Below are 26,626 nucleotides of genomic sequence, written 5' to 3' on the forward strand. Positions count from 1 at the left end.
CAAAATTACTCATAATTATACGTAATTACCTGAGAAGTGTAATTCATCATTTGGCGTCAAAATGGCACCTGAGGATGCATTTTGAGCTAAGAAAATTACACTAAATGTACAGGAAACGAACAGCAGTAGCCGGCAGCCACTCATTATCTCTTAGTTTGTTGTTTCTGTGCTCCTGCAGTAGAATTTTTGCCCTAAATTACTCAAGCTGGCGTAATCAAATAATTTCGATAATTTTGCATTACAAGAGTAATGCGTTACTACTGAAATTACTCTGATTACTCCAGCATGATTACAATTTCATTCAGACTTTGTTCAAACATGCTTTTGCCTATTCTCTGATAACTTACAGAAATGATTGTGCAAAACTATCCTGTGAAAGTGAATGGTGTCCTGGAACATATTAAACTAGTTGGTCATTGAATCCTGCTCTCTGTATTGCAGTCTAATTGTGTAATTAAAGGCACTACAAACTAAAATGTATGGATACACAGTCAGACGCTTCAGACATAACATTACATACACATCCAGCGCAGCGCAGACATGCTTAAACATTGTGTATCCACTTGCTCATGAAAGCACCAGGCAAAAGACATACCACCTACTATCCGACGACAGAACACATGTAGACGCAGCATTGGACATACAACGAACAAAGTCAAAGCATTCAGTTAGCTGGCTATTATGGCACCCCCTGACTCCCCAAGTTCTTGCCCCCTTCTGCAGCCTACCTCACGTATACATCTGCCTGGCAGGGAGCACAAATACATATTAAGAACATACATAAAAAAATTGATATGTCTTCTAGTCTCAGTCCTTTGCATCTCGTTAAAGCTGTGTTATGGGATAACAGTCTAGTAATGCATGCTTACTTGTATTTAAACAGAATTAATCACTGGATAAGAGACTTATTGGGCAGCACAGGGCTCTCACTCAGTGGCATATGCCTATTCCCAATTACCCCACCTCAGTGAAGTTCTATATACTTTTTTAAGATTGACCCAGAGTCAGGTTAAGATGTCTCACCTGCCTCATGTTTAAAAAACAAAAATACAAATGCACATACATATGCATCCATTGAGTGACTTTCAAACAAACCTCTTCATCCATTGGTCTGTTTAAGTGTCATCTGGAAAATGCTTCTACCCACTACAGCATACAGCGAAGGCCTCACTTGCAGAGTGGTGGCATCTTTCATGATCAGATGTGAAGCCACCTGAACAGGAGTGCATTCACTGCCAGGAGTAATGTGCCTCTGCTCGTCGTCTGACTTAACTTTTTATTATTTTTTAAGTACTGTATATTTTCACCCTCTCCAGTGGTTCATTTTTTACCTACTTTCATTTCCAACATATGCCTGTCACCTTTACACGATGGGACTTGTAGTATTTTTTTTAAAAAAAGTAATTTCTACTGCATGTGCTTGCAAAAAAAATTGTACGCTTTGCTAAAGCCAGATCGATTGACTTTTTTAATGCTTGTTTATGTAAGGGTCTTGTGACTAGCCTCTGCGTGTGGGACCTACGCTCTCCAGTGTTCCTACAAAGAGTGTATACTAGGAGTGGACAATAAATTCCGTCAGCTGAGTTGGCAACATTTTGACCACTCAATGTTACGCTTGTAAGGAGAAGTTGTGGCCAAGTTCTGGCAACCATGGTGTGGTGGAATTTTTTTTCTCACTCGCAGCTCGCCAGCAATAGGTTGGGAAGCACAGGAGAGAATTGATATCTCCTCACGCGATTTTTGAGTGCTAGGAGGGTACCCAGTGAGATTATCCCAACGCAGGAGATTGGACCATTCACGGGTGAGTAAGCTGCCGCTTGAGTAGAAAATCTCAAGCAGCAGCAAAACCAGCTCGAGCAGCAGCACCCTCTGGCATCCTGCTTGGTGCCGTTTGTACTGATTTTTCTGAACGGAATGAGCTCCTTGCGCTAAAAATCAGTGCAACCAGCGCAACATGCTGATTTCTGCCAGTTCGCAGGACTCTGCTGAATTTTCATGCAACTTTGCCAAATTCCACAGAGTGAAACTGCAAGATCCACCCCCCCCCCTAATGTATACAATGCTGGTGTCAGTGGATCCACTTTGATGTTTGTTAGATGTAGAAAACTAAGCTATCCCTCCTGAATAAAAGTAAGGACCAATGTATGTAAGATGGTGCAGTGAAAACACTTTGTAATTTATTGATACAGTCCCTACAGGCCTCCACTACAACTGCCACTCAGAAATAAATATGGTAATAAAGTGCTCATGGTGCTGTGCTAGCATTATCATTTCTAGTGCTGCCACATTTTAGGTATGGCATTAGCCAAGACCTTGTGTGTTTGCTAAATTTAAATATATAATATACTTACTTATTGGGACTTTAAGACAGCCCTCTTCAGCTACTGGTTTGTTATTGTGTCAGTCACATTTTTCTTCACCCACTGCAGCGTGGGGCAGTGGGTCAGCTCACTTCAGGCATTGGCTAACTTTACTGTGATTTATTGCATTCTGCACTTTCACAAGGAGCACATCCACATACAGAGGAGTTACAAAGGTGCCCGGGACTACTATGTTAATGTGTGCTTTTTGAGACAAAAAAAGTATTTTTGCCACAAACAGTTGATGCACGCTTTACGTCAGAGAATACAGAGGAACCTATTAAATGAGCATGACGTCTCAAGACCTCTCTGCAATTCAAAGTCACAACATCAAAGGATATTTTTTTAAAGAAAAATGTGTACAAATCTTTATTGCATATGGCCACTTGGCACCAGTTTATTCATCCACATTGTTCAAGATCTCCTCTTCATTTCCTACTCCTCAAATCTTTAGCCTAGGTATAATCTCCTCTGCTCTTCCCTCTAGTTCACTTTACACCACAACCTGACCCTACGTTTCAGTCAGTACTGACTTCCACTGTGGTCGCCGACATATTGTCTGCTCATGACTTTTCCTCTAGAAAGAGAAGCCCTTGCATCCTCGACTGCATGGTAAAGTGGGAGTGTTTCTAGTTCACATGTCATACTGGGATGTCAATTAACATCAACATTAGAGAACCTCCCTCACACCCTTTTGGACCCTACCCTGCTCAGCACTCCACTCTGCTCAGAATAGCTATGTGGGCACTAAATCCCTACTTACATACATACATATATATATTGTACTCTTAGTATTTGCGTGCATGGTGCTCTCTACTCAAATGTGATTTTTCTTTTCAGAGTGCATGCCCTTGGTGGCCATTGGGCTCGTAGAGCCGGGCTTGTTAAAAATGGAGACGCACAGGAAAGAGCGGACAAGGAGTACGCGGCAGTTGAGACAGGCATCTGCTAAAGTGCAAGGAAGCCCTGCTGTGGTCGGCATGGGCCTGGGACTAGTGAATGGAGATACCCAAGAGGAGATGTTGGAGAAGGCCCGGGAGCTGTTCCAGCTCTGCGACAAAGAAGAGAAAGGCCTGATTACCAAACGAGATCTGCAGGTATGATCTAGGAAACCTATAAGGTGCATAGAATATATAAACTTATAAGGTGCACAGAAAAACAATAATTAAGGGACCTCAATATCTAAGGATACAACCCTGCTTCCCAAAGTATCAAGATTTAAAATGGCTTTAACTTGAAGATGGCAAGTTCCCAAATGGCCTCAGTTTGCCATTCTTCACCCATGGATAAAATGAGTGTGATTTCTTGAGGCTATTAACTAACTGCCCTGGCCTTCAATCCCCAATAGACTTAAGCCATCTTTGCATTCCTATCCTCCTAAATCCTTGGTACATTCTTCATCTACACTTCAATTAGACATGAAATCCACACCAACTACCTGCTTACTAACAGCTCTTTGTTCAGGAGATAGAGTCACTGCACTCCTCAGAGGAGCCCACTATCTTCTAAACACAGTTGAGTCATCAAAGCATTTTGGATAGCCAATCCTTGCACAAGAAACAAACTTCTTATCGGATCAGTATGTGCCCCTTTGGACTACCACAAATATAGGAGGAAGGCTTTGAAATGCCCCCTTGTACGTCTGCTCTGTTGACTATGGGGCCCACATTTGTTAGTCCCTAGATCAGCAGTGGCACTCTGGCCACCCCTTTAACTTTTATCAGTGTTCAGAACTGTCTTGCATAGTGTAGCATGCTTTGAGAATACACTCATTCAATCACACAAGTCGTCTTTTTCTCTAGGAGGCGCTCTAGACAGTTATCTCTGCCTTTCCGGATGTTTCCCTTAATGATTCCACTACGGTCACAAGCATTTTTGAGTAACAATCTGTCACCAGAAGCTAGAGAGACAAATCAGAAATTATAAATTCCCCAACATACACATGCATTCTTTCTTCCATGACTATGTCACTTCATAACCTAACCAGCTGTCTGACCTTCCATTCTCTCAAAGCTAATATCTACTTTGTCCACTCGTTTCTTCTTATCCAAACTCCGAAAAGGCCTGGTGTCCTCATCTTCCAATTGCATATCCCCTTTCAGTGCACCACACCTCAGCTTACATTGTGTCACTCTTCCTTTTCATACACTGTGCACTTCCCGTATCATATCCCACCCAACAGTTCCAGTAATTATTAGCCCATGAGTTTGTACAGCCTCCCAAGCAAGGATGGCCCACGCCATAGCTTTACAGGGGCCAGTGGTTCTTATTCTACTTATGCTATGTTGGGAAACGCAGACTCAACATTGCAGAGCGTAAACCAAAAGTTATGTTGGCCAAAGATAAAATTTTTGATGGAGTCATGTGCACTTTGTATGATGCTCCTGTCTCCTGTGCAGGTGTTTTCCTTCCTATTTTTCCCTACAAGAACGCCCTCCAGCTGAGAAATTATGCTTTTTTTTTAATACACCCAGGGGGTTCTCAGTGATGGTGAAGCTCTGTCACATCACAACATACCGCTTATATAAGATTGTGACCTTTGTGAAGGGATACTCTGAGGTGTTGTTGTGTGGGCAAAGTATCCATATGTGGCAGAACGGCAGTACAATGATGCTACCTAAAATCAATCAACTTAATAAACAGATAAATATCATTCGCGGTGATCTCCTCCCTGTTATACGAACCAGATCCCCCATAAATAAAGTAATGGTAGTGGAACTACAGTTGATCCTAGGAGGCATTAAAGGTTTTTTGTTAATTTATTTTTAATCTCTCTCAAGTCAGAAGAACAAAAAGACGATCTTGAGGGATGAGGTAGTTTGTTGTTTATCTGTTTAATTACAACTCCCTCAAGTCTACCACTCATTTTGAAATAACTTATCTATGCTTGGCTTATGTTAAAGTCACAGTCCAGTCCAGAATCAAATCAACCTCAGTACGGAATAAATGCAAATAATGCCACCTAAATCCTCCTCTATCACCTATGAGCCAGATTTCAATTTCACATCCAGAACAAATCTATCACTTACGCTTCACATTAACATGAAGTACTTTAACTGATAGACGCACCAAATCGCCAGTTTCTAACATTGTCACTGAAAACATCATAGCATAGAGCCTTTTCCATTACATTTGTCTTTTCCATCTGTGACCATTGTGGTGACATCTCATAGACATGGTTTCACATGACTTGCGGCTCTGTGTGTTCCCTTATGGTCGCCTGTAAGGCAGTGGTGCAGGCATTGGTGAGCCACGGGAGCAAAGCATGTTCATTGGCGTTCAAAAGCAATGTCTATATGTATTTACTTATTGTGATTTACACAATGCGGGCCTAGCTTGCAAGCAGCGGAGAACTGTACGAGATATAGGTTTTATGATTTAAGAATGTGAGCGCTGGGGACAGGATGGAGCCAAATTCTCTTCTGTATAGGGCCCGCAGGCTGGTAAGTGCTCGGGGGATGTGATAACTCGAGCACGAGGGGAAACAACTATAGTGCTATGCATTCGTGTATCTTTATTTGTTAGCCCTAGAAAAGATACTCAAAAAGGAACGTGTATGCAGTGAACCTTAAAGTGGTGTTCCAGCTGCGTATCTACCGTGGTGGTATAGTCTACAGAGCTCACCAGGCAGGTGTATGAGAATAAATGAAGTCCTGCCCTTCAGTGTCCATACGTTGGAGCAGATCAGTCCTAGCTTCTTACGCTCGACATGGGGCATTGGCTTTTGCTGTTTTCTTGAAAAATCGTCTTCCCCAATACTAGGACACTGGGTCATCCTGAATTCCATTTCCACAATATATACTCCATGCCTTTTTCAACTGCCAGGCCTTGCAGGTGGAATTCTTCTTCAGCCCCTTTCCTAAACTGTTCTTGCGGCATCTCTTTACTTCCTGGCATTTTTTGGTGTTTCCGTTGATGGCGAACCACAAACAACTGACCTAACAACAATGCTCTACCTTATAAACGTGTCACTGACATCTGAGCAGTCGTAGCCAAGTGTTACATAAATACACAATCACAGACAGGAAGATGCTGTGCATGTGTTGACATGGACATCTGTTGACTGTCAACCACATTAAAATATGTATTTTGTTTTTTCTTTCATCCTTTGACGACTGACCCAGCAGTGATTCATACCAAAATGCATTAATGTATTTAATCTGTTCCATTTTTTGTTCATAGACAAATCCTGTGTTGGTTAAAATTCATAGCCACCTGTGAAAGTTAAAAGTTAATGGGTCACACATCAATATGATTTGTTCCTACATGGTTGCATTCAAGGCTGTGGTGCTGACGCTCTTCACTCAACGTTTAGTCTTTCATCAATATTACTTCTTGTCCCCAGCGGCTCCAGAGTGAACTGCCCCTTTCCCCCGAGCAGCTCGAGGCCGTTTTCGAGAGCTTGGACCAGAGTAACAATGGTTACTTGACACCTGTCGAGTTCAGCATGGGATTAGGTGAGTGCACCCTGTTATGACTAATAAGAAGCATGCTTAGGGGGACAAAAGAGGCCCATTGAGTGAAATAGGTATTTAGCCAAGAGTTTGTCCATTGTAGAATGTCTTTCAGGGGATCTGAAGTTTTTCCCTTCAGTGTTTTAGGGGTTTAGACAAGCGTGGTTGCACTGATGGGAATTTGCTTCTACTGAATGTTCATGTGATGTAGAGTATGTCGGCTTTATGTTCCGGTCACTGCTTCTGTGTCCCTACTTTTCATTCCCCTACTTTTCATTTCCCTTGCAATGTACCATGATAATGAAGCCATTTTCCAAGAAGAAGCTGAGCATTGTGCACTTGTGTTTAGCTTGATCACAGACTATTTTCTTGACATGGTCATGGAAATAAGGACATCTACGCCCATCTCACCCATTCTAGAATCCCTTTACTGGTTTCAGCTACAGGCACTTGTTGAATTGGAAAAGTCCTGCAATGTATGCAAGAACGCCTTCAACACCACTATAGGAATGGTATTCTTTGTTGCAATTGTGCATAAGCAGGTGCCCTTTCATGCGGCTTAGATCAGAAACCCATGGTAAAGTCAGGATATCTCCAGTCCTGCAGTACAGACTACCCACCAGAGCTCTGACCATGTTCCAGCACAGGACACTTTCTGGGCTAACTAGTCTCCAGACGCAACAATGTCACCAGCTTAACCTCTCCCACTAGTGTTCTTTGCTGTCTCCTTACCTTCCATAATGTCCTCACTCACATCCCCATATGGTCCTACCCCACCATGCAGTCAGTTACTGCGATTCTCCTCCACACCATCTATGGCTCCTCAGATCCTGAACTCTTCCACAACAAGGGTAACTTCAGACAGAAGACCGCAGCTGCATTTCCCTTAAGTCCCTCTCACCTCCTTTTTTAAGGTCCGGGTTGTGTATTCTTTCTGATCATGCCTAGGACTTAACATGCACAGACTATTCGTATTGCTATTGCTGTTTTCTCCTGGTACATTAGGCGCACATGGCTTATAATTGCTAGTTACATGCATGATCTCCAGTATTTTATCATACAGTAATGATGATGAAGACAGATTTTCAACCAAATCCTGACAGTTTTGTACAGTTGATATGTATACCCTTGCAGACGTTAGTGTGACACCACATTGCGATCCTTTGCATAGTGCCTGGTGTACGACTCTTATTTTTTGTATCATTGCTTTTGCTTAAGATAGCTCACCTGGGCATTTGGTCAGGAAGTGTGGTATTATGCTTAACCGTGGTTTCTACTAGCAACTTCCAGAAAATGATCCTTCAAGTTCCATAGTTATTCATTATTCTAAAAAAGTGTCAATATTCACCCTTTGGGGCTCCCTTGTACTGTTAAAAAAGCAGGTATATTCACTGATAAACCATGAGCAATCAGCCTCCTGTCAGCGACCGTGATGTGACAGGATTCCTATAATCCAGGTATTCTGTACCCATGAGTTAAAACCCCATTGAGGGTTCTTTCAGTGATATGACAGGGGACCCTCTGAAGCCAAATGATTCAATTATTACTTTTAACCTACTGATTTAGAGGCGTGGTAATGGGACATCTACAGGGAACAGCAAGTGCCCTGTCTGCTCACCTCTGTACTCCCTGCCTCGTTGTGATTGTAAGGGGTGGCGATGTACCCAATGGTGGAGTTGCTTCTGGCTCGGTTATTGTAAATAGCAATGGATAGCTGCTGATCAGCCGGAAGTGATGTTAAACCAGCTGCCAAAATTAGAATTGCAGGTCTGACGGTATTTCCAGCAATACCAGTTCTCTGTAAAACCATTATGTAGGCTATGGTAGAGAAAGCCCTTGCAATGTTGTTGAGGCCACTCCCAGTATGCCAGTAAATATATCTCTAGATTTGAGTAGAATCCGGGTATCCACATTTGTGATGTCAATTCCCCCATGAGGGACATAGAAGGTGTAAATGTTATAATGGGCAGTTTCCCCCCAGACAGATTGCCCTGTGCTGGTGAGACTTAAATCTACATGCCTTAGACTTCTGGTGTGACAGAGGTGACTCCCCGTCCTACTGACAGGATAGTGATCCATCCACAAAACAGTAAGTTGGAGCTTTGGGGAGTTTTGAAGGCAGAGCCAATGTGATCCTGACACTGCCAAGCAAGGGGTCTTGAAGGAAAATAAAACATTAACAATAAAAAAATGAGAATACTTGAACTAAGCTTAATATTCATTTTATGAGCAACCCTGCAAAGAGACTTCTTTCTTCGTACAAACTGATGTGGAACGGAAATGGGAGAAAATCAAACGGAATCCAGGTGAAAAAAAGCACACAAAAGACACCATTGAAATGCAAATGTTTCACATAATATTGTCAGGCGCCCTCTAGTTGCAAGTATTTGTGTTGCTTCTGATGAGAATGGAAGTAACCCTAGGACGTGTGTGCTGGGTTTGATCATATGCAATTTTAAGGGTCAGACTTTGGGGGCCACTGAATACGTGCTTTCATGCTGATGTCTTTCTGAAGGTCTTGTGAGACGTTATGTGCACGTTACTGCAGAAAAGCCAAATCACTATGGATGGGAAGGCCTGGAAGCGAGCGAGGAATGGAGAGAAGGACAACTGTCTGTTTTTCAAATGCTAAAATAGTAACACCTTTCAGTTCAACAGTGTTTTTTGCGAAAGGCTGATTACTTTCTGTGTTTTTGTAAAAAAAGTCACAAGTTGTCTTTATTTTGCTCTCGTATTACACATATCCAGTGCATTTTCTGCATACAAATCATTTTAGAGGCTGATGTGATGACATTAGTTATGTTGGAAGTGCAAAACATGGGTCAAAAGTGACAACAGTGCTGGTGACGCATACAGCTAACAGGGCACAAAGGAGTCCAGCAGAGTTTTTCATCTCTTTTTAACTCTCTATCATTCACTCTCTCTTTCTTTGACTCACTCAAACTCTCTGTAATAGTGGGCTGTTGGGCTTTAGGGAATTAAAGTAGTAAGCTATCTAAAGGATAAAATATTGTTTTGTGTCTTTTTTTTAGGTAAATTAAGTTATTAATTATTATGTATGTACATTATTTGTTTTTAAATAAAATGTTTGTTAATTATTAATGGGTTAATCAGTTTATTTAATTATTTTTTTTAGAATGAGTTTTATATTTATTATTTGTTTTAATTCCAATCGTTCTAATTAATAATGTTTCATTTTTATTTTTTAATTCACTTTAATTGTTAGTGTTTTATGTGTAGTATAGAAGGAAGTGTATGTTTTAAATATTTTTACTTTTTTATTTTTTTGTTAATTCTGTAATATTAAATGTATATTTTCTAGTTGATTTTGTTATATTTATCTTTAATTTGTTAAATCTATATATTTTTTAACATGGATCAGTAGTTCTATTTTGTTTTATATTAAATGCTTTTTTTTTAAAAAGGTTTAGGAATGGTAATAGTAGATCTAATCCTCTAACCCCTCTAGAGTCCAACACTTTCCCTGCTTTTGTTCAGAATGGAGTGAGTAATAGTAAATCTAACCCCTGTAAAGTTCAACACTTTTTGTTTCTGGTTACGTTAGAGTGGGAATATTAAATTTGACACCTCCAAAGTCAAGCATATTCCCTACTGTTGCGCAGACTGGAGTAGGAATGGTACATCTAACCCCTCCAGAATCCAGCACTTTGCCTGCTTTTGTTTATGTTGGACTGGGAGTAGTAAATCAAACCCTTCCACTTCCCTTCTGTTGCTGAGATTGGAGTAGGAATAATATATGTAATCCCTCCAAAGTCCAACACTTTCCCTACTGTTGCTCAGACTGTAGTGAGAATAGGACATTTAACCCTCCAACATCCAATACTTTACCTTTCCAGCTTTTGCTCGTATTGGAATAGGAAAACGAAAAGTAATCCATCGGAAGTTTACCACTTTCCATATTTTTTTTAACATTGGGGTGGAAATCATGAATATTACCCCTACAAAGTCCAACATTTTCCTTTTTGTTGCTTTAGCTGAAGCTTGAAAAGTAAATCTGTCTCCTTCAAAGTCCAGCACTCTCCCTACTATTGTTTAGTTTGGATTGTTAATATTTTTTTAATTACTTTTTTCTAAATTTGTAAATTATTTATGGAAATAATTTGTCATTTTTATTTAAATTATAATTTTGTTGTTTGTGTACTAATTTTATTTCTTAATTAAATTTGATATATATTTTCTTATGAATATATAGTTTTGCTAAATGTCATATTTTTATTACTAATAATTTAATGTATTTTATAAATTGTTTCAATTTTTTCGTTTTTTAATTATATTTTTATCTTTATTTTATATAAACAAAGTGAAATATTTTTATATTTCTTTTAATTATCGGATTACCTTTTATATATGCATTTACGTTTTTTGACAACATTCTGGTCCACATTATTTGTTTTCAATAATGTTGTAGTGTTCATACTTTACATACAAAGGCCCTCAATACGCTTTCAGTGCTTAATTCCAATCTCCGTGCAACCACATGTTTATTCAGGGATCAGAATTACATGTTGTACGATAATCATCACACCCTTCCAGTTTTCTCCTAATAACTTCTGGCAGCACAAACCTGCAGAAATTTATCACTGGAAAGGGCCCATAAAAAAGGTAAAACATGTTGAATTTGGTGTGTTAAATACCAATGATTCCACGTTATGCCGCGTTTTTGTCTTGAAAACACAGAATAGGAAGGATTTACCACACATGGTAAATACCTATGGGCATATTTATGGGCATTTGGCGCAGGGACGCTTAGCAAGTCACCTTGCTGCAATGCCCTGCAACAAAGTGAAAGGGCAGGGATGCGCTGTATCTGTAACATATTGCGCATTCCTGTCCCTTCCGCCTGCGCTGGCGCACAATGGGCTGCCTACCACCAATGCAGGCACCCTGACACCATGGTGCAAGGGTGCCTGTGTTGCATGCAGGATTGTTTTAGTGCAGAAAAGGGCAACTTTCTGTACAAAAACAATCCTAGGAGGCTTTTTCCTCCTGCCATGTGTGCTGCAGATCGCAGCACACATGGAAAGAGGAAATAACAAGGAGAAATAGTGATATTTCTCCCCGTTGCGTCTCCCCTGGGGAGGAGACAAATGTTGGTTCATCCCCAGATTTACAAGCTCTTGTAAATCTGGGGATGCGTCAAAAGCAATGGGTGTTGCGTGGATACACCCACCACCACGCCCACGGAATGCCTCCCTTGCGCAGGGTAAGGCAACACAGCGATTTGCGCTGCCTTGCCTTACTCCATATCTATGAGGTCATTTGAAGCCTGCAAAGTGGCTTTGCAGGGCCTCAGAAATACAAGTTCAAGGGCTGTGCTGCCGTTGCATCACAAAAAGTGATGCAATGGGGGGGGAGGGGTGGCGCAAGGCGCTAATAAATATGCCCCCTAACCTATCCTGCCAAACTTGTTGTAATGAGGCAAAGTATGTAAGCTCAATATTTTTCTTAATGGTGTTTTTGACACTCTATTAATGCATTGTGATATTTTTGTCCCCATTATTTTCCCATGTACACCGCTATTCCCCCCCAACCTCATTTCTCCACCTTCTGTTTTCCTGTCCCCTTATTTATCTTTCCTTTCCCTATCTCTATACCTTTTGATTTCTCTCTTTTTTCGACTGTCCTGCTTTTTCCTCTCTCTCTCTCTCACTCCCCCTCGCTTCTGTGATGCATGTTTCAGTGTTGCGGGGTTTGTGGTATGCCATTTTCGGTAAGGTGTCAGATATTTTGTTTGGATCTGAGGCAGACGCCTGACTCTGCTTAAGCCTCATCTTACCCTTGTTCGGAAACACTCCATATCTCTAAGGATTTCCTTGCAATTCTTCAGTGCAGGAAAATATATTTTTAGCATAATTTTTGAGACGACAAGTTCTGCACAGTGAGATACAAGTTACGTAGCTCTTCATTGTAATGCTCTTGTCTGGTTTTCCGGCTTGTTCGCTGTTTACACTTAGGATGTAAGCAATTATGCACTAGTTTCCAGCACATCTAAAATTAGTGTTCCTCATGTGTCCGTAGATCATCCTTTGACCTCTGCAAAGCATCTGATGGCAAAATGCAATCGGCACCTAGAAGGTTTGTTATCCATCCCAGGGAGGTGTTCTGCCCCTACCCCACCAGGGCCAGACGAGGAATGCTTTCTGCCTTCTTCTGCATGTCATTTGGCCCGACGCTGTGACGTGATGGATCCAAAAGTGACGCAACCACATACCTGTTAGCAGAACGTAAGGGGACCGGGTGCACGTGTATTCTTGTGTCCCCCGATCTAGGGTCTCAACAGAGGGAAACGTTTCCGCCCTATCCCACGATCCTCAATCCTTCTCGGTGATCTATGCAGGGTCAGTGATGCTGTGTTTCAGGCAAGACCGCTTTGCTGGTAGTGTCGTATACAGGCCACCTAACCTCTCCTCGGCCTCGGCCCGCAGGAGTACTGGCGTGACATTATTACCTGTGGCCCAGGCTAGCAAGACATTTCAATATTCGAAGTTTTTTTCATCAGGCTTGGATTCCATAGGCTTGCCTCAGCTTGCTGATGATTGCATCTTCAAGATGACCCTAAATGTAGTTGTTTAAAAAATATATATATATATTGTTCTAAATAAATGATTTGCTTCCTGCTACTGTAGCAGCTTCGCCTGCTGGATTACATAACTTTGACAACACGTTTGGCCCTAGATGTGAGGCAGACCCCCAGTCCCCAGATTCAGCACCTTTCCCACTTCCAGGTGTGGGTCACCATCTGGGAAGACATTTGACTTTCACGACCACCTTTTTACTCAAATGTTCTGTGCTGCAGACCCTATCTGCATTTACATTTATGTAACGACTGACTTCACAAGGTCCATAATAGATTCATCCACATTAATATATCCTCTGTTGTAATCACTCCTCTTGGAAAATGGTTCATCCAGAATTTGGCAATGGAAAAGAGAAAACTGCATGCTGGGACAGACACAGCGGCTGTCTGACCCCAAGATAAGCTCCATCCTCGTAGAACTAGCCAAGAAAGGGAGAGTACTTTACCAACGCAATCTTTAATAGAGAAACATCACTTTGTTCATCTCCTGGATGTGCTAGATCAGCCGCTGGCGTTTCTTCACCATCTATGTAGTAGGAACTCTATTTTACCCGAGAAAGTGAAAACCATTGGCCTTCTGTCTTTTCGTTCTTCATTCAGAGGTTTACAGAAATCTGAGTGACAGCCAGTGGCAGAAACTGATTTTTTTGATCTCGGCCTTTACATCTCAACTCTGCTGACTTTGCCGCAACCTCTCTTGAAAAAGCCATTGAAGCAAAACCTGCCTCACCTCCTCTGATCTGTCTTCATCAGCTGAAACTTATATGGGGCTTTCTAACTTGTTTTGAAAATCTCTCACCACGTTGGAATCGGAAGTAATCAACGAAATTTTATATTAGTTTTGTGTACATTCCCAATTTTTATTATTTTTGACATGTTTCTTGCACTTTGCCATTAAAAAGTGATAGCGACAGCAAGCAAGTGAGCCCACTTTGCTTCCAGTTCCTAACAGGCACCAGTCTAGTGCAAGAGCAGAGCATAAGCCACTATGGCGAAGGAGCATCGCCCTCCTGGCTAAGAGCCAGCTGCTGAAAAGTAAAGTAACATTTTATTATCTTTTTTATTTGAGCTGCTGGCTGAGCCGGCATGTGCAAGGAGGGGTGGGGTTGGGCCATGGGAGAGGGTAGGGTGAGTGGACTGCAGTTCACTGAAGTGCGCATGTCAGTTTAGCTGGCCATCTTAGGCCAGCCAAACTGACATGTGCACTTAGGTTTCTCCAAGCACAGACTCCAGTCCACTGTCTGAGGGGCAGATCAAGCTGCTCAGACCAATCCTGGCACGGCTCTCATGCTAGGTATAGCATGAGAACAGCATCCGGATTATGTGGGGAACCTGTGCTAGTGTCCCTGGGACTGGTGGGACACCATCAGGACAGAAGAGGAGCGAGGCGGCAGGACAGGTACGTTTTTGTTTTTATTTCCCAGTCCCCATCTCCCTCTGCTGCCCACCTTGAGATTTGCAGCGACCGCTGCAGATAAGTTGCTTGCATGTGTTGTTGCACTAATGCTTGGGTCAATCCAAGCCCTTGAAGGGTTCCAAGAACTTCATTCAATAATACTGGGAGAGCTTCCAGAGGCAACATAAACTGCTTTCACTACACATCTAAAGCCATCCATGCACCCACTTATTTCCACTTACGGTTTGTGGCTACGTTGTTTTGGCAGGGAAACCGTTCAGTTCTCAATGAGAATTTATTTATTTTATCCTGACTAATTTAAACTTTTTGCATAACACTCATGCTGATTTTCAGCAGCTTCAGAGTGCTAATTAATGGAACTAGTGGGAAGAGCTTAGCAGATTTGGGCATTTGTACTTTATAGATGTTTTCCCTCTTCGCTTACTTTACCCAACACGCCTTTTATAGTGTTCTGCCCGCAATGCACTTACATCTTTTTCCACTCTCCTGAGCCATTTTTTCTGAGCCCACAACATTTCTCACATCTCTACTCGGGACACAGTTTCTGGAGAAATTAATGCCACAGGTTAATTAAATGAGGTAGAGTGTTAACGTAAGGGTGATCCAAAAGCAGCCATTGTTGATGCAAGTTAAGCTTGCTGCTCGTTTGATTAATCAAGAACCATTGTGGCTACATGACAACTGATGCAGTATTTCCACAGCTTCAAGGGGGTTTACCACACATTTGGAGACCATAGTCCAGCAGGACATAGCTCATAGCTCACTCCCAAGGTGGAGTAGCCAGCTTCACGGTCTTGCAACCATCCCAGGTAACAAAGTTCCACTGTCATGCCCAGGACGAACACATTGGATTGTCTGTACCTATTCATTGTGGCCCACAAAAGAGGAAGACAAAAATCAGAATTGGGATTAAGTCCCCTAGAACCCTCACCCTGGAAATTAACCTAATTGGAGGGATGGATGATGTGAACCAAACAGCCACAGATCCAGTACTTGTAACCTCCTTGAGAGTTCACTTGTGGAATAGTATGATAGGGGAATCTTGGCATGGGAGTGCCTTGCTCTGCAGCTGTCTACCTACGATGCCACACTGAGTGAGACATAGGCTGCAGCATTCCTCCTGCTCCGCATATGATCCCTCCTTATCTCCTCTACCTTTGTTGGTTTTTGTTCATTGCTTTGCCTGTCTCCAGCCACTGGCTTCCTCATCTGAGTACTCTAAATATACACCTTCTGCGCATCCCTCTATTTACATTCTCCTTTTTTGCTATCTGGGATGATGTCTAGAGGCAAGTAACGTCATATTGACTGAATGTTTTAATTGCTGTATTTTTTGTGTACAGATATTGTTACATCATGGACCATTTTCACAAGTTCTCGCTGTTGTCGTGAAATGTACAAATGCCAACCCTTAGAATTTAAACTACGAACCATAGCTGCTCTTTTGACCTATTAATATGACCTCCACAACATACGCAACAAGGAATAATAACAATACGCTTATTATGTTTTCAAATTTGTAAACTAGCATTTGTGGAACCCTATACCTTTCATAAGCCTGTACAGCATGTATGTAAATGTTTGTACATCCATATGTGTGCTCTGCCTTCAGCAGCCTCCAGCTCTAGTTTACCTGCATAAATGGGGCGGATGTAGTTCTTGTGCCTCCTAAAGTCACCTTGCAGTTGTCACTCTGCTCCCTGGTAGGAAGTATCAAGGTGACAAAAATCTACAAATACCTCAAAAGTATTGACCCACCTACAAGATAAGCTATCCGTTAGACAGCGTGACTATAGGATCATAGATTGCATCATTTTCATTGCACATAAGTATGTTTCTATATTCTTTCCTTCTCCTCCACCCACACTAACAGGAAAGCTTTTAGGGGTCGAGCTGTTTCCAGAGACTGATAACGTGGAGAATTCTGGGATTGAGGAGACCTTTGAGTCAGGCTGGTCAGATGAGTTGGGCGATGCTGACTGTGAAGAGCGACGTTTCTGTTCCATGATGGAGCAGCTGGGAGCTGCCCAGATCTTTGAGGGGTGAGTCTTCTAAGATGTGATGATGACCAATTGTGAAACGTTTTCATCATGCTCCTGAAATGAGCACATTGTGAAAAAAAACTATTTTCGGCATAGGCTAACACCTTGGGCAGACACAGATAGGGCCTCAGAAAAGGAGAGATTTGTGAGGGCTATTCTGATACCTGTTCGAGTAAGTAGAGATTTGAACCTTGTCATGTTTGAGATGGCTGTACACACTACGGCCCATATTTAACTGAAAATGATGGAGAGCGACGCTGCGCCAAATTGGCAGCGCCACACTCCGTCATTTTTACAATACAGGGATGCACCATATTTAATTGAATACGTCAAACCACTGTGTTGTCCCCTGCACTGGTGCTAAATTGACCTGCCTAGCGCCAACGCAGACATCCTTGCACCATCGTGCAAGGATGTCTGCGTTGAAGGGTCTGATTGTTTATGTGTGGGAAGGTGTCCCTTCCTGCACATAAACAATCACTAATGGTGATTTAGCACTTGTGTGTGTGCTGCACAATGCAACTCACACAGCACTGCCAAAGCGTCATTTTGAAATGATTGTTTATGTGCAGGAAAGGACACCTTCCCGCACATAAACAATCATTTCTGACATTTTACTCTTTCTATGCGTGCTGCAGAATGCAGCACACATAGAAAAATCAAAATACGAGGAGGAATAAAAGTATTCCTCCTCGTTGCACCTTGCTAACGCCACCCCTGGGGTGTTGTTAGATTTTGGCACTGCCTCAGGTTTATGAAAACTTGTAAGTCTGAGGCAGCATCAAAATGCAATGGGTGTTGCTATTGCACACCTACAGCAACACCCATTGCATGCACCTTCCAGGCAAAGGGCTGAGTGTGAAGGGGCGGTATTTACAAGCTGGCGTTAAGCTGCTAAAAAGTGGCATAACGCTACCTTGTAAATACGGTGCATGGCATTGTGCCACCGGCGCATCACAAAAAGTGATCCTTCGGTGGCGCTAGGGGCTCATAAATATACCCCTACATGTCTTCTTGGCCTAAATATTTAGCTAGTGCTACTTTAAGAAAGAAGACATTATTTTGCAGAACTATGTCACTTGGGTAAGCTGGGGTGGTGACTGGTAGTTGGTTTGTCCGTAAAGTGCATACTGCATATAGTGGTAGTCAGTAGTGCTTGTGATATTTTGACTGTCAGTTACACTTGCAAAATTCAGAAAAACATTTCTGGGTGTCACACCTTTTCTGTTACTGTTCCCTGCTGTAGATCACCAATCCTAACCAGACTTCCAATAGAATAATCATACGCTCAGATGTTTCCCTATAAAAGCTCTCTTTTGTAGGAAAAAACAGCACTATGTGCCCATTCAACCTATATAGTTGTCTTAACTACGCATACGTGGAACCTTTGAGAGAGAACATCTTGAGGAACCCCATCCTGCACTCTGAATATTTTGTGATGCCACATTGCCTGCGGTCCTGCAGAATTACGTCCATATAGTGAATGTCAATGGCAGAAGGCAGAGCTGTGGAATCCCTGACTATCCGTCATGAACCAGCCAATATATGGAGATTCCCATAGCGTGTCCACAGAACCAAACCATTCCCTGAGACGTCATGAAAGGAGACCTAGGGGGTTATTCCAACTTTGGAGGAGGTGTTAATCCGTCCCAAAAGTGACGGAAAAGTGACGGATTTACCACCAGCCGTATTACGAGTCCATTATATCCTATGGAACTCGTAATACGGCTGGTGGTATATCCGTCACTTTACCGTCACTTTTGGGACGGATTAACACCTCCTCCAAAGTTGGAATAACCCCCCTAGTGTTTTTCATTTAGGGGGACCAGGTTTGATGGGTGTCCACTGGACATCAGGACCCAGGCTACTATCTGTTTGTTTTTTAGGCAAGACAACCTCAGTATAATGTTGTTAGACAGAAACCGTAGACCACCTGATATCTGCTGCTGTATCAGAAGCAAGGGGCAAGAGGGCTCCCATGCTCCCAAAATCCTGATACTAATAAAACTGTTCCTTAGGATCTCTTAACTTCACTTGTGGGCCATCATACCTTATTTGGAAGCCCTGGCATGGCTTAATTTTCCTGTGCTCAGTAGACTTTTACACAGACACACCCCAAGCATTAGTACTCCTGGTCACTTGTGCCATATTTCCTTAGTCTTCTGAATTTGAGAAAGTCTCTCTAACTGATTAGCAAGCTGTAAGATACCAATTGTGACCCTAAATTTCCTTTAAATCAATTTATTTTGCCCCATATGTTTTTAGACATCATAGCAATGTTAAAAAGAAAAGTAAATTAACCGACAGGTTAAAGAAAGTATATATAAATTTGGTTGTAACCTCAACTGCCAAGGGTACCATGAAGTTGGCTTGCCAAACTTGGGCTGCCTGACATGGCAAGCAATATATATACTGTTTCCTATGCCCTTTGGTACAGTGGTACGTTGATATGCTTGTTGGGTATCTGGTTTCTTTCCATCAGCAGCATCCTCTATGTCTTTCATCCTCCACCCTTTCAAATGTCCCTCCTGTAGACATCATCTGTCATAAAAGCCACCAAAGTGTTTAACCCATTTATTATTGTGTATATCCAGCTGTTCTTAAACAGAATAGGAAGAGCCCGGAACACCGCTTAGGTACACCATGGCACACACCAAGCTTATGCACAAAATCTCACCTAACAAAACCGCAGGGAAACTGCTACATCAACTGTGGAATGCGAAAACGAGTGCCCTCACTCGAACAGTTGTGTGATCTTGTCTAACCAGTACCTCTTTCAGTGTTCCGGAAGCCAGAGCTACCTAAATTGGGAGCCATGATGTGCTTAACTCGAGTAACAAGCATTTACTACTAGGTATTTGTGTACGGTGACGATTGTATGTATCTGAACCAAAGCACGAATTCCTCACATTTGGAAAAAAAAACAAAAGAAAAAAACAAGCATTTACTACTGAGGAGTTGTTGGTGCAGAGCAAAGACGCGAAGGCAAGAGCGCAAAGTCCTTTAGTGCACAAAGGATGACAGGAGGGAAGATTGCTTTATGAGACCTCGCTGTGCCAGCAATAAAAGCCTGGGGTGGATCAACCTGTTCATCTTGTCCCACTTCGCAGTGTCAGGTCCATGTTTCACAGGCCCTCTGGCTGAACGAGCTCAGTAAAGTGACATTGCTAAGAGCAGCGCACACATCCAGCCCACATCTCTCTCCCCCCCGCCGTCAGATGCATTTTCTCTTTCTGTTCATTCTTCCACCCACTCACATATTTCATGTCCCTGCTCGTGCACAACACACAGACTCCCTCGAAGGCACCATCGCATGATACCTCCTCTCCCCTCTGTCCCTCTTTCTCTCGCTCTCCCCCCAATCTCTTTCAGCGTTTCACTCATTCTCTTTCTCTCACTCCTCTCGAGGTCTGGCACACACTGATCACAAAATTGTATTTATTGTCATTTCAAGCCAGTTCAAGAAGTTAGCAGTTGATATGTATAACGCAGACCAAAGAGGACATATATTTACTTTTTAGCTTTGTGCCCAAGCAGGGTCTACGTGTTAATATGTATTCACTACAAAACATACTTACAGGGGCGTCCTGCCCGTTCGATCACATATTCAAATATTCAATAAAAAATGTTGGTCCCTAACAGCTCTTGATGGTGATGGCATATCTGATTCCTTGAGCCATGTTATGAATGATGTCTTTTGTGTTGTCATTAGTAAGGTCACGACCAGTGCATTGGATGTAGAATCTCTATAATGAGCTGATTATTAAACAGTAATCTTAACTACTGAATTCATTATATTTTAAATACCAGTTCTATTATTTATATAATAGTCACATTTTAATGAATTTGGTAGGCAGCAGTAAAGACCCTTTTCATAAAGTTTTTTTCCCTGTAAATTTCGTCAATGTTCTAATTCGATACTTGGCCCACTAGCCACAATGCACACTGTGCACAGGGTGCGTCTTTCAGCCACAGTCTTTGCTCTTCACACCTGCCCCTACCTGCTGGAGAGGGCATGCGGCCTTGCCCTGCAACCAGTGAGTACAAGGCCACTGACATTGGCATCCATCAAGCATGGCTTGTGGCAGTGTCCAGTGAGTAAGGGATATGTCCTTCAGCCATGCTGTTTGCTCAGTACCCTTGCACTAAGGACCTGCTGGGCACATCAGTGGCTGTGCCTGCCTGCTGGACATTAGGAACACTCTGCCACTGTGTGCATTAGACACTGCACGCAGGTATAGCCTTCAGCCATGCTTAGTGTCTAGTACTCCTGTCTTATGGCTAAAAGGGCAATTGTCAGCATGTGCTAGGTGCAGATCATAGCCTTTGCTATTTTCTGTACCAGGTATCCAGCCCCGGCAGTGCATAGCCATCGGTAGTTGTCAGCATGTCCTAGGTGCAGGTCATAGCCTTTGCTATTTTCTGTACCAGGTATCCAGTGCCAGCAGTGCATAGCCATGGGTAGTTGTCAGCATGTCCTAGGTGCACTTCATAGCCTTTGCTATTTTTTGTACCAGGTATCCAGTACTAGCAGTGCATAGCCATGGGTAGTTGTCAGCATGTCCTAGGTGCAGTTCATAGCTGTTGCTATTTTTTGTATCAGGTATCCAGTCCCGACAGTGCATAGCCATGGGTAGTTGTCAGCATGTCCTAGGTGCAGGTCATAGCCTTTGCTATTTTTTGTACCAGGTATCCAGTACCATCAGTGCATAGCCATGGGTAGTTGTCCGCATGTCCTTGGTGCAGGTCATAGCCTTTGCTATTTTTTGTACCAGGTATCCAGTACCGGCAGTGCATAGCCATGGGTAGTTGTCAGCATGTCCTAGGTGTAGGTCATAGCCTTTGATATTTTTTGTACCAGGTATCCAGTACCATCAGTGCATAGCCATGGGTAGTTGTCTGCATGTCCTAGGTGCAGGTCATAGCCTTTGCTATTTTTTGTACCAGGTATCCAGTACTAGCAGTGCATAGCCATGGGTAGTTGTCAGCATGTCCTAGGTGCTGGTCATAGCCTTTGCTATTTTTTGTACCAGGTATCCAGTACTAGCAGTGCATAGCTATGGGTAGTTGTCAGCATGTTCTAGGTGCAGGTCATAGGCTTTGCTATTTTCTGTACCAGGTATCCTGTCCCGGCAGTGCACAGCCATGGGTAGTTGTCAGCAATCAATCAATCATTAAATTGATAAAGCGCGCTATGTACCTGTAAGGGTTTCAAGGCGCTGAGGGGGGGGGCAGCTGCTATTGGTCGAAGAGCCAGGTCTTGAGGAGTCTCCTGAAGGTGAGGAGGTCCTGGGTCTGGCGCAGGGGGGTCGGGAGGGAGTTCCAGATCTTGGCGGCGAGGTAGGAGAAGGATCTGCCGCCGGAGGTCTTGCGTTGGAATCGGGGAACGATGGCGAGGGAGAGGTTGGCAGAGCGGAGTTGGCGGGAAGGGACGTAGAAGTTGAGTCTGTTGTTCAGGTAGGAGGGTCCGGCGTTGTGTAGTGCTTTGTGCGCATGGGTGAGGAGTTTAAAGGTGATCCTCTTGTCCACGCGGAGCCAGTGGAGGTCCTTCAGGTGGTGGGAGATGTGGCATCGGCGGGGTATGTCGAGGATTAGGCGGGCGGATGCGTTCTGGATGCGTTGGAGTCGTTGGATGTCTTTTGCTGGGATGCCTGTGTAGAGTGCGTTGCCGTAGTCAAGTCTGCTACTGACGAGGGCCTGGGTCACCGTTTTTCTGGTTTCCGTCGGGATCCACTTGTAGATTCTACGGAGCATGTGGAGGGTGTTGATGCAGAAGGAGGAGACTGCGTTGACCTGTTTGGACATGGTGAGGGCGGAGTCGAGGATGAAGCCGAGGTTGCGTGCGTGGTTGGCTGGAGTAAGGGGGGGTCCCAGCGCGGTGGGCCACCAGGAGTCGTCCCAGGCCGAGGGGGTGCGTCCGAGGATGAGGACTTCCGTCTTGTCGGAGTTTAATTTCAGGCGGCTGTTTCTCATCCACTCGGCGATGGATTTCAATCCATCGTGGAGGTTGGCTTTGGCGGTGTGTGGGTCATTGGTGAGGGAGAGGATGAGCTGTGTGTCGTCGGCGTAGGAGATGATGCTGAGGTTGTGCTGACGGGCCAGTTGTGCGAGGGGGGCCATGTAGACGTTGAACAGTGTTGGGCTTAGCAAGGAGCCTTGGGGGACGCCGAAGATGAGGTTGGTGGCTTCGGAGCGGAAGGGTGAGAGTCGGACTCTCTGGGTTCTGCCGGAGAGAAATGAGGAGATCCAGTTGAGGGCTTTTTCTTGTATTCCGGCTTCGTGGAGACGAGTTAGTAGGGTGCGGTGGCAGACCGTATCGAAGGCAGCGGAGAGGTCTAGGAGGATGAGGGCTGAAGTTTCGCCGTTGTCCCATTTGCTGTCTGATGTCATCTGTGGCGGCGAGGAGTGCAGTCTCGGTGCTGTGATTGCGTCTGAATCTGGATTGTGAGGGGTCTAGGATGGAGTTGTCTTCGAGGTAGTGGGTGAGCTGGGCGTTGACGATCTTCTCGAGGACCTTCGCTGGGAAGGGGAGGAGGGAGATCGGACGGAAGTTTTTGAGGTCGTTGAGGTCAGCCTTGGGTTTCTTGAGGAGGGGTTGGATATCGGCCTGCTTCCAGCTGTCCGGGAAGGTCGCAGTATCGAAGGATAGGTTGATGATCTTACGAAGTTGGGGGGCGATGGTGGAGTCGGCTTTGTTGTAGACGTGGTGTGGGCAGGGGTCTGAGGGGGATCCTGAGTGGATGGAGTTCATGGTCTTTCGGGTTTTGGCGTCATCTACGTGGGTCCAGGTGGTGAGGCGGTCGGCGTAGGAGGAGTTGTCGGGGGTGGGGTCTGGCGGAGGTGTGGTGTTGAGGCTGTCGTGGATGGCGGCGATTTTTTGGTAAAAGAAGGTGGGGAGTGCGTCGCAGAGTTTCTGGGATGGTGGGACGTCGTTGACGTTGGCGCTGGGGTTGGAGAGCTCCTTCACGATGCAGAAGAGTGCCTTGCTGTCGTGTGCGTTGTTGTTTAGGCGTTCTGTGAAGTGGGAGCGTTTGGCGAGTCGGATAAGTTGGTGGTGCGTGCGGGTGGCTTCCTTTTGGGTTACCAGGCTGTCGGGTGTGCGCTCGAGAAGCCATTTTTTCTTAAGTTACTGGCAGGTGCGTTTGGAGGTGATCAGTTCGTCTGTGAACCAGGCTGCTTTTTTCTTTTCTTGGTTGACGGTGGGCCTCTTGAGTGGTGCGAGGGTGTTGGCGCAGTTGAGGATCCACTGTTGGAGGTTGATGGCGGCGGAGTCCGGGTCGGTAGGGTCGGTCGGTGGGTTCTTGGCGAGGGTGCTGGTTAGTTGGTCCTCGTGACTTTGCCCCAGCGGCGGTGCGGCGGTAGTGGGGTGCGGTGGTGTTCGGTGTTTTTCTTAAATGTGAAGTGGACGCAGTGGTGGTCGGTCCAGTGGAGTTCGGTGGTGTGGCTGAAGGGGATGTGGTTGCTTGCAGTGAAGAGTGGGTCTAGGGTGTGACCGGCGATGTGGGTGGGTGTGTTGACCAGTTGTCTGAGTCCGAGGTTGGAGAGTTTGGTGGTCAGTGATGCGGTGTTGGCGTCGTTGTTGTTCTCCAGGTGGAAGTTGAGGTCTCCAAGGAGGATGTAGTCCATTGAGGCGAGGGCGTGGGTGCTTGCGAGGTTGGAGATGGTGTCACTGAAGGGGGCTCTTGGTCCTGGAGGTCGGTATATGAGAGTTCCTCTGAGGGTAGTGTTGGGGTCCGTGTGGATCTGCAAGTGAAGGTGTTCAGCTGTCTTGAGGGTGTCGTCCGTGTGGGTGTGGATCTTGAGGGTGGATTTGTGGACGATGGCTATTCCTCCGCCGATTCCGTTGGTGCGATATCTTCTGGTGATCTTGTAGCCGTCAGGGATGGCGATGGCGATGTCTGGGGCCGAGGAGTCGTTCCACCAGGTTTCGGTCAGGAAGGCTACGTCTGGGGCGGTGGTGTCGAGCAGGTCCCAGAGCTCGATGGCGTGTTTTCATGCGGAGCGTGTGTTGATGAGGATGCAGTGGAGGTGGTTGGTGTTGGTAGTTGCAGGCTTCCTTGTTCTGTTGCAGGTGAAGTTGCAGGTGCGGCAGGAGAAGGGTCCTTTGGTGTGCTTCGTAGTGGCCTGGAAGCAGGCTGTGGAGGAGCCAGGGTTAAGGGCGAGGAGTTCGCTGGCCGAGTAGCGAAGGCTGGTGGTGCGGGGGACGTGCGGGCCAGGGGTGGTGGCGCTGGGCGCGGTCCAGGCGCGGACGGGCTTGCCTCTGGCGCGCCCGCTGCGCAGACACGCAGCACCAGCCAATAAGAAGGGAGGAGGGGGGAGGGAGGAGCAGCTGGGAGGCGGGAGGGAGCGGCGAATGGGGGTGCGAGGGGGGCAGGGCCGCAGGGAGGCAGCGGCAGGGGGAGCGGCAAGGGGGAGCGCCTAAGGGGCGAAACCAGGTTAAACAAGGCACAAAATGACAAAAATACGGCACAAGTCAAAAACAGTCACAAAATACGGTAAATGGCACAAAATACAATCAGAATACAGCAATCAGAGGGGGCACAATGGGGGCAAGAGCGCAAGGAGGCAAGGCGCTGAAAAGTAGAAAACACTTACAGATACGGCGAAAAGCGGCAGAGAGCACACGGGTCTAGCGAAGCTTACCAGAGCCCACTAGACACCAGGGATGAGGCGCAGGAGGATGCCTGCGGGTGGAGGAGGGCCTCAAACACGCTAGCAGCAGTATGGGTGGGGGTCAGGGGCACGAGACAGCAAGGTGGTGCTGCGGACGTGGGGGGCGAGCTCTAGACCAAAAACAGGTCAGAGGTCGCTCACCCGCGACGCGCAGCGCCAGCCATTAAGAAGGGAGGGGGAGGGAGAAGCAGCTGGGAGGCGGGAGGCGGCAGGGGGAGCGGCAAGGGGGAGCGCCTAAGGGGCGAAACCAGGTTAAACAAGGCACAAAATGACAAAAATGCGGCACAAGTCAAAAACAGTCACAAAATACGGTAAGTGGCACAAAATACAATCGGAATACAGCAATCAGAGGGGGCACAATGGGGGCAAGAGCGCAAGGAGGCAAGGCGCTGAAAAGTAGAAAACACTTACAGATACGGCGAAAAGCGGCAGAGAGCACACGGATCAGCATGTCCTAGGTGCACGTCATAGCCTTTGCTATTTTTTGTACCAGGTATCCAGTGCCAGCAGTGCATAGCCATGAGTAGTTGACAGCATGTCCTAGGTGCAGGTCATAGCCTTTGCTATTTTTTCTACCAGGTATCCAGTACTAGCAGTACATAGCCATGGGTAGTTGTCAGCATGTCCTAGGTGCAGTTCATAGCCGTTGCTATTTTCTGTACCAGGTTTCCAGTGCCAGCAGTGCATAGCCGAGGGGAGTTGTCAGCATGTCCTAGGTGCAGTTCATAGCCGTTGCTATTTTCTGTACCAGGTATCCAGTACCAGCACTGCATAGCCGTGGGTAGTTGTCAGCATGCCCTACGTGCAGTTCATAGCCGTTGCTTTTTTCTGTACCAGGTATCCAGTACCAGCAGTGCACAGCCGTGGGTAGTTGTCAGCATGTCCTACGTGCAGTTCATAGCCGTTGCTATTTTTTGTACCAGGTATCCAGTACTATCAGTGCACAGCCGTGGGTAGTTGTCAGCATGTCCTAGGTGCAGTTCATAGCCGTTGCTATTTTTTGTACCAGGTATCCAGTACTATCAGTGCATAGCCGTGGGTAGTTGTCAGCATGTCCTAGGTGCAGTTCATAGCCGTTGCTA

The 26,626-nt window shown here is 45.0% G+C and overlaps 1 protein-coding gene across 2 annotated transcripts in view; it reads left to right on the forward strand.

Annotated features, from left to right (window-relative positions):
- CRACR2B (calcium release activated channel regulator 2B) overlaps positions 1-26,626 on the forward strand; it is a 126,997-nt gene that overhangs the window by 3,875 nt on the left and 96,496 nt on the right. For both annotated transcript variants that reach the window (XM_069223113.1, XM_069223112.1), the window contains exons 2-4: positions 3,201-3,457; positions 6,706-6,817; positions 16,703-16,871. In XM_069223113.1, the coding sequence (XP_069079214.1) occupies positions 3,201-3,457; positions 6,706-6,817; positions 16,703-16,871 (538 nt within the window). The remainder of the gene's footprint in view (positions 1-3,200; positions 3,458-6,705; positions 6,818-16,702; positions 16,872-26,626) is intronic.

Source organism: Pleurodeles waltl, chromosome 3_1 (assembly GCF_031143425.1).
Source record: "Pleurodeles waltl isolate 20211129_DDA chromosome 3_1, aPleWal1.hap1.20221129, whole genome shotgun sequence".
NCBI lineage: Eukaryota > Metazoa > Chordata > Amphibia > Caudata > Salamandridae > Pleurodeles > Pleurodeles waltl.